Below are 12,575 nucleotides of genomic sequence, written 5' to 3'. Positions count from 1 at the left end.
AAATAAATTTTAAAAAAATCCCAAAACAACGAGACTAAAACATAAAATTGACACATTTTTTTTACAGCAAGAAACAGTGTGAACAACAACTAGTTAAACTCTAGAAAAATACCATACGCATACCTTTACACATGCATATTTATGCACAAATAAGCACATGTACACCTACACATTTAAGAAAGATAAATATGTTTTTTGTTGTTCATATTTGAAAATTGAACTGTTGTTTTGAAGCTCTGTAAGTCAAATTTACAGACACAAACATGCAGATTGTTTCATCTGAGTGAAACAAACCTCAGTGAAGTGAAAGATCACATTAATCCTGAACTTTACCTTTCAGAGGGCATTTCTTAAAATCCTTCTATTAATCAAATATTGTAATATATCATTACGTAATTCTTTTGCAATATATTGATTATCCCTGTTGTCTGATATTATTGTTTGCATGGACCAAGTATCTCGTATCATGAGTCATCCAGCAACTCCCTCTCCTACTGAATGAAGTAATCCATGTTGAACTGTGACACATGACTTTACAGAGAGGAAGCTTTTTCTAATAATCAGAGGGTTCTTGTGCTCAAATGAAAATGACAATTACTCAACCAATCCCATGTTTTCATTCACACTGATGGATTTATTGTAGTGTCTTCCTGATGTTACTAATCAAACTTTCTTCCTCATCAGAATGGAAAAGTGGAGATCGCTGCGACGGAGAGAACTCTGCTCGGCTTCTTCCTGGCTAAGATGCACAAAATCGACCCTGATGTTCTCGTGGTGAGCAGAAACTCCTGGACCAATCACAGATCACTCATTTGACTGCTTAGTGCTTCATCAGGGTTAAACTGGGGATTCTGTTTCCTGTAGGGTCACGACATCTTCGGCTTTGACCTGGAGGTGATCCTACAGAGGATCAGTTACTGCAAAGTCCCCCACTGGTCTAAGATGGGCCGCCTGAGGAGGGCCAACATGCCGAAACTCGGGGTGAGACACTTTAACCCTCAGCAGAGGAAGCTGATTTAGATTTATTCCTTATTGAACATGGACTCATGTTGCTGTGTCGTTCAGGGTCGAGGTTCCTTTGCAGAGAAGAGCGCAACCTGCGGCCGCCTGGTGTGCGACGTGGAAATCTCAGCCAAGGAGCTGATTCGCTGTAAGAGTTACCACATGACTGAACTGACGGCTCAGGTGCTGAAGACGGAGAGGGTCACAGTCCCTCCGGAGGACATCAAGAACCTCTACAGGTTTGTTTTACTTAAAGGGACAGTTCAAGTTCAATGATGTCTTTCTGTCTTTCAATGTTGATCCTCAAAACGTCTCCGTGTATTTCTGTGCGTCAGTGACTCTCCTCACCTGCTCTACCTGCTGGAGCTGACGTGGATGGATGCCAAGCTGATCCTCCAGATCATGTGTGAGCTCAACGTGCTGCCGCTGGCCCTGCAGATCACCAACATCGCTGGCAACGTCATGGTAACACACAACAACACTTCTTAACTGTGCCTTCATTAATAGATAAGATTCAGTTGTGACTGGGGCTCTCTGATGTCTCCTCTCCTCGTGGACAGCAGATCGTTGATGCAGCAGCTCTTCTTGCTTGTACAGAAAATTCAAGACAGAAACTAAGGTTTTGTTTAGAACTCACTTCAAACGCAAGACTTGCAAAAATATATCTCTTGCGAATCATGTCCATATGTTCCGGTCTTGCTCCGAATAGTCTGGCTGCGATTTTTGGCATTGTTCCTTCTACAGGCGCTCCTAAAAATTCAAAGCAGGCCTTGTCATTCACCACAATGCTGGCCCGTCAGTTGATTCTCTTCAATTGGCTCCCCGGCCCCCCCTTGCATTCTCATTGGATCCGTGAGGGGCTTTATAATTTGAAGCTTGAGAAGCTCAGGTTTACACTAAAAGGCTCGGTGAAATCATTTCATGTTACTTGGGATCCCTTTTTGAATTATATACATTCTCTAGATTTCTCCTCGGAGTTGGAGGATTGATATGTGCAATCTTAACTTACTCTTTGTTATCTATTTTATTTAATACTATTTATTCTATTTTATTGTGATTTTTTCCTATTTATTTATTATCATTATTGTTTTATTTTATTTATTTATTTATTTATTTATTTATATATATATATATATATATATTAATATATTTATATATGTATTATTATCATTATTGTTTTATTCTATTTATTCATTTATTTATACACACATATATATATATATATATATATATATATATCAAACTGTGTGTTTAAAATCGTATATAGATAAAGTGGAAAAAATTTAAAATAAACTAATCCCAGAAACAAAAACAGTCTGCAGACAAAAGAAAGACTTGTTCTCTTCTGAATGAGGAAGAAATCTGAAGCTATAAAAGAAGTCATGGCGGCGTAGAGACAATGTTTTTTATTCTGTGCTGATGCTTTGAGTGAAGATGACCTGAGATAGTTTGGTCTGGCTTCATCCTCTGGTTTCCTTCTCTGTTTGTAATGTGGTCTCTAACTGCTTCATCACCTGACCCCTTCTTCCCTGCAGTCTCGCACTCTGATGGGCGGTCGCTCTGAGAGGAACGAGTTCCTGTTGCTTCACGCCTTCCACGACAAAAACTACATCGTCCCTGACAAACTGTCCTTTAAGAAGGCTCAACTGGAAGTGGTAAAGTCACACAACCACAGACCTTTTCTGTTTTTATAGAGTGTGAGGAATATATTCTGATGTTTCTCTGAACGTCTCTGTGTCCCAGGCTGAGGGAGAGGAAGATGTGGACTCAGGGAAAGGCAAGAGGAAGAAGAAGGCGGCATACGCTGGAGGTCTGGTGTTGGATCCAAAAGTTGGTGAGTCTTTGTTGATGAGTTTGAGGTCTTCTTTTAACATAAGATTATTCATAGAGCACCTTTCACTTCTTATTCTTCATATTAGTGTCTGTGCACCTGTTTCCATAACCCTTCTCTTCTGCTCTGCAGGTTTCTACGATAAGTTTGTGCTGCTGCTGGACTTCAACAGTCTGTATCCCTCCATCATCCAGGAGTTCAATATCTGCTTCACCACTGTGCAGAGGGAGGCTCACAATGCCAAGAAGAAACAGGAGGTGTGTGTTAGGATCTTCGTCCTCCTGCTCCCCGGTGTCCCCCATTTTTTTTATTCTCTCACGGGGAAAAGTTCAAGTTCAGCTGTAATTCTTGTTTCCATGGTTACAGGACGATGAGTCAGAGGAGATTCCTGAAATTCCTGATCCAGACCTGGATATGGGAATCCTGCCCAAAGAAATCAGAAAGCTGGTGGAGAGACGTCGACAAGTCAAACAGCTGATGAAGCAACAAGACATCAACCCTGACCTCTACCTGCAGGTAAACAAACACACACATACACGCACGCACGCACACACACACACGCATGCACGCACGCAAGCAAGCACACACACACACACAGTACGCTTCTATGTTTGAACTAACTGGAGCGCGTCTCTCTTTCAGTACGACATCCGTCAGAAGGCTCTGAAGCTAACCGCTAACAGCATGTACGGCTGCCTGGGGTTCAGCTACAGCCGCTTCTACGCCAAGCCGCTCGCTGCACTGGTCACACACAAGGGGAGAGAGGTGAGTCACATGACAAAACTGTTCCCCAAACAAAGTCTCAAACATCTGGTTGTAGCCTTCGCACCTTTGACGCCCAATACAGATCCATATAAAGGGAAAGAAGTAACTTTATATTAATAACTGAGAAGGAAAGGAGCTGCATAATAACACTACATGTGAACTGTTGTGGGAAATTAACTGAATGAATAGTACATGTTGCATAACCTAGAAAGATATCATCCACACCCAATACCTCTTCCTTCTGCCTTCCTATCTACCAGCCTGCATTTTATTCTACTGAAGTTTAATACTGGAACACTGGAGAGTAAATAAAGCAGATGCTCAAATAGACAAGTTTAAAAAAAAAGGGGGGGGGGGTTGTATAGTTAGAGAAGAGGGAGATAGTTAGGCACTCATAAACAATCCCATTTCCATAAAAACATGTTGATAAAATGTTGATAAGAAACAGAATTTGATGGTTTGCAAATCATTTAAAGTCTATATTTAATTGAAAATGGTGCACAGACAATATACCGAATATTGAAACTGAAAAATGTTATTGGTTAATAAAAAAAAAATGCAGACTTTTAATTTGATTCCAGCAACATGTCTTAAACTGTTAGGACAGAAACGACAAAACACTGACAAAGTTGTGTAATGCTTAAAAACCATCTGGAGGAACTTCTCTTAACTCATTAAATTAACTTTCATCAGGTTAGTAACATGACTGGGTATAAAAAAAGGACACTCCAGAGAGGCTGAGAGTCTCAGAAGTAAAGATTGGAAGAGGTTCACCACTCTGAGAGATACTGGGTGAGCAAACAGTTAAAAAGGTTCAGAATAATGTTCCTCAGAGTGAAATGACAAAGAATTAGTGGATTTCATCGTCTACAGTTCAGAACATCATTAAAAGATTCAGAGAGTCTGGAGACACCTCTGTACAAGAGGGACAAGGACCAAAAACAAGACTGGATGGACCTGATCTTCAGGCCCTCAGGCAGCACTGCATTAAAAACAGTCATCACTCTGTAGCGGATGTGACTGCATGGACTCAAATTCACATCCATAAACCATTGTCTGTGAACACAGTTTGTCCATGCATCCACAAACGCAGGTTAAAACTGAACCATATCGAGGAAACCTTTAATACAGCAAGAAGATGCCAAACCTTACTACAATGTATTACAACAGGGGTGTCCAAACTTTTTTCAAAGAGGGCCACATATGATGTTGTCAGAATACCTCAGGGCCCGTGGCTCCTACTGAGACTTAGGAATCCCAAAAGTTAGATATGAAATATTCATTTAATAACAATCATTTTAAATTTTGTCTCAATAAATCAGTAACTAGGTAGTCCTCAGTTCTCCACAAGCCATGTACACATGAGCAAATGTTATCTTCTTCTGGAGGAAAACGTTTCTCATTAGGGTCGGGCAATGTGGGAAAAGTATTGTATTATTATTTTCCTATGGCAGGATCATGATCTAGATTCCATCACACTTCTTTTTTATGTGGTTTTTAAGACCTTTCTGACAAGCAGGCAACATTTTAAGAACAAAATAATTATTTTTCTGAGTTCTGAACATTTTTGATGCACCAAATTTTGCCTTTTCTGCACAATTTCAGAATTTGATCTTGTCTTGTGTCCTCCTTTGTGTCTTCTGAAGTTTTAGTGTTCATCAAGAACATTTTCACATCATGATAAAAACATTAATTTGAAAACTTGTCAACTTTAAGAGTCCTTATGTTTCTTCTTTATTGCCGCCTTGCAGAATTCCCAGAGCTTTGGCTTTAGACAGGTAGTCCATATGAAGCTTTTTGAGACGTTTCTGGATTGACTTTAGTTTTGTTTGTAGAAAGAAACTGTGATTAATTTCTTTGCTATAAATAACACAATTTAAGATGGAAGCTTGGGGCCATAAATAAATGGACCTGGGGCCGCAATTGGCCCCCGGGCCGTACTTTGGACACCCCTGTATTACAACATCATGGCTCTGTAGTAGAAGAGTCCAGGTGCTAAACTGGCCTGTCTGCAGTCTTGACCTGTCACCCGTTGAAAACATTTGGAGCATCATGACACAAACAATTATGACAAAGAAGACCCTGAACTTTTGAGCAGCTGAAATCCTCTATCTATCAGGCAAGAGTGGGACAACATTTCACTTTAAACTCCAGAAACTGATCTCCTGGGCTCACCAACATTTACAGAGTGTTGACATCAGTAAACATACCTCTGTCCCAACTGTTCTGACACATTTCTTCATTTGATTTGTTGTCTTTCACTTATTCAAATTAGATCTAGACCCTAAATGATTTGCAAACAATCAGATTCTGTTTTTATTAACATTTGACACAGTGTCCAACTCTTCTAGAATCAGTGTTGTACATCTAAAACACTTCCTTTTTCCTCCACAAGAGGGCACTGCAGGATCAGTTTCCAGGTCTCAAATTTTCTTTTTCCTTCTTCCTTATCCTCTTTTTAATTTAGTTTTTTCCATATCACATTTGTCACTCATCCTCTCAACAGAACGATCTATTGTACCACACGCACTCTTGTGCTCTAAATATGATAATTCTTCAGGTCTCAGAGAGCTGTGACTGTGATGTGACTTCTTACTGTGATATCAATAGCTCCGTGTAAGTATTTTCCAGTAACAAAATCCCACAGCAGCACACACATGAAGAAGCTCTCACTCAGCCCATGTTCAGAGTCATGACTTCTTTCAGCACGCTCAAATGGAACAACATGGGCGTGCACAATGAGTGAGCGGTGTGCAGAGGCATGTGTGCAGCATGAGACAAACGGCTAAACCTGGTATTGTAACTGAACGCCTCTCTCACAGTGTCACTGGCAGTCCCCATGTTGGTTTAATGAGCTCTAACAGTACACATCCTCAGCCTGAGCGTCCAGCTTTGCCTCAGGGGACTCCTTCATTAGAATCCCCTTACACAGGCATTGTGCTGCCTAATAGAGGGCAGGGCAGTAACTCAGTGTGTGTGTGTTGTTTTGTCAGCCCCGCTCTGCCTCCAGTCACGCTCGTTGTTGGGCTGACAGAGCTACATTGTAAAAGGTGAACATTTGATTCATCGGGACAGGTGGGAGTCTCTCCCCCTCCAGACTTACTGCTCGAGGTTGGACGGGTTAATTACATTTTACCTTTGTGCAGCTTCAGTTTTCTTCAGGAAGCGCCGCTAATGTCAGCCGAGCATGTTGTGCGTGGGCATGTTAAGCTGAAAATACCTGATTGTTAAGCAAGTGTGTATTCCCACTGGTTAAAGATCCTTAAATAACATTTGAGTTTATTAACTGACTGCTTTAAATACTTCTCTGAGCGATGAGGGCTACTTGAAATGTTGCAGCTTAAAGTGCCTGATTTTAACCTTCCCCCAAAACCGACAAACAAAAAATGTCTTTCACTTTTCACACACCTTTTTATTTGTGTTGTGAAACAGTTTTTGAAGCAGTTTGGACTAAAGTCCTCTGAATATGAAGCTCAGTATGTTTTGCAGTTTTCTCACTTGCTGCACCGAGTTACGACAGCTGAAAAGAGACGTGCACAACCTCAGGAAGTCTTAATGATATGCTTCTATTTACTTATTATCAAATCTTAATAATTTATTGATTGAATGATAAAATGTGCATCAAAGAAATGTTTGTTTTTTTATATTTAACCTTTATTATAGCAGGAAGTCCCGCTGAGATTAAAACCTAACTGAGGTAGCAGCCATACAATCAATCAATCAACCAACCTTTATTTATACTCGAGATTCTTTTTTTTTTTTTTTTTGAAGTTATATTTTTGGCCTTTTTGCCTTTATTTGATATGACAGCTGAAGAGAGACAGGAAGCATGGGGAGTAGAGAGTGGGGGAAGACATGCAGGAAATGGTCAACCAGCCGGGAATCGAACCGGTGAACCCTGTGACGAGGACTGTAGCCTCTGTATGTGGGGTGCTTAGACCACTAGGCCACCAGCGCCCCATACTCAAGAGATTCTTGAGTGGCAACCCTCATTTACAATGATATCGAGTCGGTTACAGTGACATTTAAAGGAACAAACATCAACAAGGCATTAGATTATCAAAGTCATCAGATAGGATAATATTTGATTTGAAGACAAAAGCAATTAAAAGATAAATGAAGTTAATACAAATAAAATGAGGTTTAGGGGATTGACTATTAAATGCAACTACAATAGGAAGGGCCTGTTGATTTAAAATGATACAATAAAAACATACAGTTGAACCTAGCTAGAACAGTTTTAAAGCCGGGATGAAAGGTTGGAAAGTAAGTTTCTAAAGAATTACAGAATTACAAACCAACAAAAAGACATATAATAAGGGATTAACATCAGTGATATATAGAAATATAAACACATATAGCTTTACATGGATGTAAATTAAAATCAAAAGACTATCTGTTGTTGAAATGAGTCAAATAGCACATTAATACCACGGATATTGAAGCTGCTGTCAAAACAAAAGATAGAAAATTCAAGAAAAAGCAGTCCTGAAGAATAAAACTTAAAATTTATTTACAGTTTATGTAAAGTTTGTTCAGTCAGTCTGTGAACATAAAATGTGTGTTCTCTAAAGCGCCCAGGCCCATGAATCAAAGTTCAGTGTCGGGCGATTTAGTAAATTATCTTGACATTATGTGAGAGCAATATTCAAGAGATCGAATCGTGCTGTTTTAAATTAAAGCTGAATCTTGAAGCACACTTAACAGGGTTCCTGCGGATCCTTGAAAAGTCTTAAGTCTTAAATCAGGTTTTCAAAATTAAAGGCCTTAAAATTTCTAAAAAGAAGTCTTATTTTCATCTGTGAGAGGTCTTAGATTTTAGGCCACACTTTGTCTGGATTCTTTATCAGATCTACACCGTCTGGTATGTTGCATATTTTTTATTTTTGTGGATTTCCTTGTCCATGATATCTGTTTATGTTTGGTTACAAAGTTCCATTCTCAGTGAATATGAAGCTTTTATTTTGATAGGGAACACGGTTTGGATTTACAGCTTCATGTCAGGACTCACTATGTTTTTATGCGACTTAAGTTACTTGAGGGGAGGATGATTATCCATAATATACCAGCGCTCGTCACTCCTCAGGTGTAATTTGTTGTATATGTTGAACATTTATTGTGTAAATATATATATTTTCTGACTTTTATCCTGAGGATGGTTGGCGGGGGCAAATAACGATTATGATGTTTCTTGCAAAGTATTTAAAAAAAAAAAGCTTTTGATCTTTGGATTTAGAGTAAAATTTACCACAAACTGCTGTTTGTTTGGCCATGCAAAAACCGGATACACTTTTCTTCTGTGAGGTTTTAAAAAAGTCTTCAATTTGATTTCAAAAAGTGAGTAGGAACTCTGCTTAAACTTGAAGGTATGTGGTGTAAAATACAGGGCAAGAGTTGTAAGGGGTAACAGGATGCTGTCTTTCTTTGGGGTCCCAGAGGAAGAAGGCTCTCCTCCTGTGTGAAGACTTCAGGAAGACTTTCAGCAATGTGCAGCTTCCATGCAGACGTGTAGCTCTGTCTGTTATCCCCGCCCTGTTAGCTGCAGTTGAGCTCAACTTATGGCTCTGTTGATAGTTGTGAGGTATGGATGATTGTCACCACCGTTCTCCCCTCATCTGCTCACCTGTACTACTTTGAAGAGTCTTTGAATCAAAGCATCACTCCTCAACGTTTAGACACTAAAAATCACACCACTGTTTCTTTATGTGAACGATTTATGACGGAGAGAAGTGTTAAAAATTGTTGCTGCTTAATTGAAACAGCTGCTTGCTTCTTGGAGCGCCTTCTCCTGGTGAAATACTGTAACACAAGAGAATATCTATACATTTCATACTGGTATATCAGTCTCAAGGGTGCAGAGGATGCAGATCATTGTATAGACAACAAAAAAGGTGTTAAAGTGCTTCTCACACACTAAATGTAACAATTATTGGCTTTTTCATAATGGCTGTAAAAGGCAGTTTGCCCTGCTTGTTGTCTTATACTGTTGTTATGATTAATATCTTTGTTTTCCTTTGATTTGAATGTCCTGTCAAAGTTTGTTTACATCGAATAGGTTTGAATCATTTCTTCTTAAAACCTGCTCATGACTCACTTCACCTCCAGAGTCCTCTCAGCAGTCTGATGTTACACCAAGTCCCCAACAGGAAGCTTACTGGATTAGGTTTTACTTGGACCTAAAGCATCAGTCCGTTTCAACCAGAGGATGGGACGGGTTTGAGTCGTGCATCTAAAGGTCATCGGTACGATCAGCACATAGCTCGGACCTGAACCTGCTGATGCTGCAGGGGATCCCACCCGGCACAATCTGAGTGTTTTGTTTACTTTGTATCCATGATCCTGGACAAGCGTCTATTTATACTGTGGGCTATGTGTCTGGGCAACCAGGGAGTCCCACTGTAAATAAGATACTGTAAGTCATGTTGTTGAGCGGCTTCTGGATGAGCCGGAGCAGCGAGAGATTGTTAGACTGATTTAGATTCAGAGGGGAAGATTCACTGAGTACTGATATTAAAGTCCAGATAACATCAGAGCTTCTCTGCATGGGTTGTACTCTGATTGTTAACACTGAGACTGTGCTGGATTCGTCAGAAGCTGCGTCTTTAGATGAAACATCGTCATCCAGTGTCCACCGAGTTGTTAAAGCTGGTCTCTTCCTGACAGACTTGCTTACCTCGTACAGACCAGAGCTGTTTTGGGATGGTTTACATCACAGAGGGTCACTTTAAGTTAATCTTAATGTGAACTCTTTCATTGTTTCTATTATTTTAACCTTCTGATCCTGCAGGCCTCGTTCCCCGAGCCATCTCTCTGTCCACATCTAAACATGTCACCGTGCACGGAGAGCGGACACGGTTTAGTTCAGGCAACGTTTGAAACACCGGGTTATTGAATTTGTGTGGAGCCCTGAAGTTAACCAGCCGTAAGCCGAGTAGTTCTTGGTAGTTTCCGACCGCAGCGAGCCAGAAAGGCCAGCTGGCATTGATGGCGAGGTTTCTAGTGTATTTGCGGGCATTGCCGTTTTCACCCCCGCCCCCATTTTAATCGTCACATTTGCACTCTACTTTCATATCGTGATTTAGGAGGCTTTTTATTTTTGTAATTGTAACACGTACACCGCCCCCCGCTCCTCCCTGCGGTGTAAATCCTCTCCCCCTCCCTTCATCTGTGCGGACCGGGGTTGCATGTGTTCTGTGTATTTATTGATTGGCTTAAGTCTCATCTTTCTCTCGCTCTGGTTTTAAATTGGGGCCTAACCCCCCCTGTGGCAAGAAGATGTCGGGCCAGGGGCTTTGGTGGTTTCTTAGCTCGTTGAGGGTTCAGATAAGGGGGCTCAGAGGGGGATGACAGCCCCTCAGCGGTGGCTCTTCTGATCAGACTTGCCAAGTTACGAGAGGAAAGCCCCCCCAGCTCACTTGGCTCCCCTCCTGACTCTTGTTCGGTGTCTTGAGTATGTCTTACATCTCTGTGTCTTCATGTCGGGACGTACATGTGTCTGTGAGCGCAAGTGCTACTGGCCGAACTCTGCCCTTTGTCGGGGAGACCATTTGTTGTGGCCCTACTCTGTCCTGGTATGTGTGGGTATTAAGGGGGGGATGATGGGTATTAAGAGGAAGGTGAAGGTTTAGGATTACACTGAACAGATTGATGTCCCCCTCAACCCCTCAGCGTTATTTTGGGTTCTTTTGTATGTTGGCCAGAGAACAGTTGGGTGCAGAGGACCAGATCTACGAACACCGGCCGCTCACACGCATGTGTTATAATAGATTGATAAAGCGTTTGTCAGGGGAGGATGACTTTTATCGTCCGCTGCCTGCGTGCTGGAGGATCCCCGACTTCAGCCGACACATTAAACAAATTAAAGTGAGAGAAAGCAGCTCCTCCTGACGGGGCTTTGTGGAGCAGAGATCAGGAGGTGGAAAAACTCTGCAGCATTTGGCTGCTTGTTGGTGTTAATTTCCGAGGCTGGTGTTAATGTTGCTAGCCAGAGTCATAACAAATAAAGATTCTGTTAACAGTCAAGGGCACCACAAACACTTCTTCTCCCGGGGTGTAGTTCATGTTTCTCTCTCAGACAGTCTGAAGCATAGACTCAGTGACATCACCTACTGGTTTCTGGAGAGGGTTAAAGAGCCCAAAGACGGTCACTGGATTGAACATGCAGACTGCAGGCTGATCTGGAAACCAGCAAAGAGGTGGCACATCTATGACGCACACTCCTAAGTATGTCTAATAATGCATTCTGTTAAATTCAGTGCACTTATTTTGTATGGCTATATTTTGGACATTCTTGCAGTATTGAACGGACAGCTGAAGAGAGAGTGGAAATGTGGAGAGTAGTGAGAGGAGGAAGACAGGCAACAAATGGTCATGGTCGGGAGTCGAACCAGCGACTCCTGCAATGAGGACTGCAGCATCTGTATTTAGGTTGCACCCTAAACAGCCAGGCCAACAGGCGCACCTCAAAACCTCTCTTGATACCTTCTTTTCTTCTGAAAAACTGAAAGGTGTCCTATCCACTAGTGGAACCAGTATCCTAGTATGAAACTCAGAGATGAGTAATTTATGTGTCCTGGTGTTACACTCAGGAGACGACCCTTTACTCGCTAAACTAACGTCATGTGATGTCATGAACGCCACTGCAGGTCACCGTCACAGACGCAGAGATTAAACAGTCAACGACTTTCATTGTGTGTTGCTTCTTCTTGGTGCAAAGCATTCTGGGATGCAGACCAGATGCATGATATTGGATTTTTGCTGATATCTGATATGCCAATATTTTAAATCCTACCATCTCTGAAGTTGATACTGATACTAATCCCAGTGCATCTTCAGCCTGCAGAAGCCCTCATCTTCCTCCAAGATGAAGGCTGGTTATCATGACCAGTGGGTTCAAAGATGTTGCATGCGTTTGTGTCTGAAAGGTGCTGTATGAATAAGTTTGTTAAACTCTTCTACCTTCTGGTGCTCACGCTTC

General features: G+C 41.3%; 1 protein-coding gene across 1 annotated transcript in view; it reads left to right on the top strand.

Annotated features, from left to right (window-relative positions):
* The window catches only part of pola1 (polymerase (DNA directed), alpha 1), an 83,892-nt gene that overhangs the window by 6,085 nt on the left and 65,232 nt on the right, over positions 1-12,575 (top strand). Inside the window, exons 18-26 of the mRNA XM_034706342.1 lie at positions 685-774; positions 865-981; positions 1,066-1,241; positions 1,338-1,467; positions 2,538-2,657; positions 2,746-2,836; positions 2,966-3,090; positions 3,200-3,349; positions 3,476-3,598. Coding sequence (XP_034562233.1) covers positions 685-774; positions 865-981; positions 1,066-1,241; positions 1,338-1,467; positions 2,538-2,657; positions 2,746-2,836; positions 2,966-3,090; positions 3,200-3,349; positions 3,476-3,598 — 1,122 coding nt within the window. The remainder of the gene's footprint in view (positions 1-684; positions 775-864; positions 982-1,065; positions 1,242-1,337; positions 1,468-2,537; positions 2,658-2,745; positions 2,837-2,965; positions 3,091-3,199; positions 3,350-3,475; positions 3,599-12,575) is intronic.

Source organism: Notolabrus celidotus, chromosome 17, assembly GCF_009762535.1.
Source record: "Notolabrus celidotus isolate fNotCel1 chromosome 17, fNotCel1.pri, whole genome shotgun sequence".
In the NCBI taxonomy this organism is placed as follows: Eukaryota; Metazoa; Chordata; class Actinopteri; order Labriformes; family Labridae; genus Notolabrus; species Notolabrus celidotus.
Note: the sequence above shows the minus strand (reverse complement) of the source record. Positions and strands in the feature narration are given on the sequence as shown.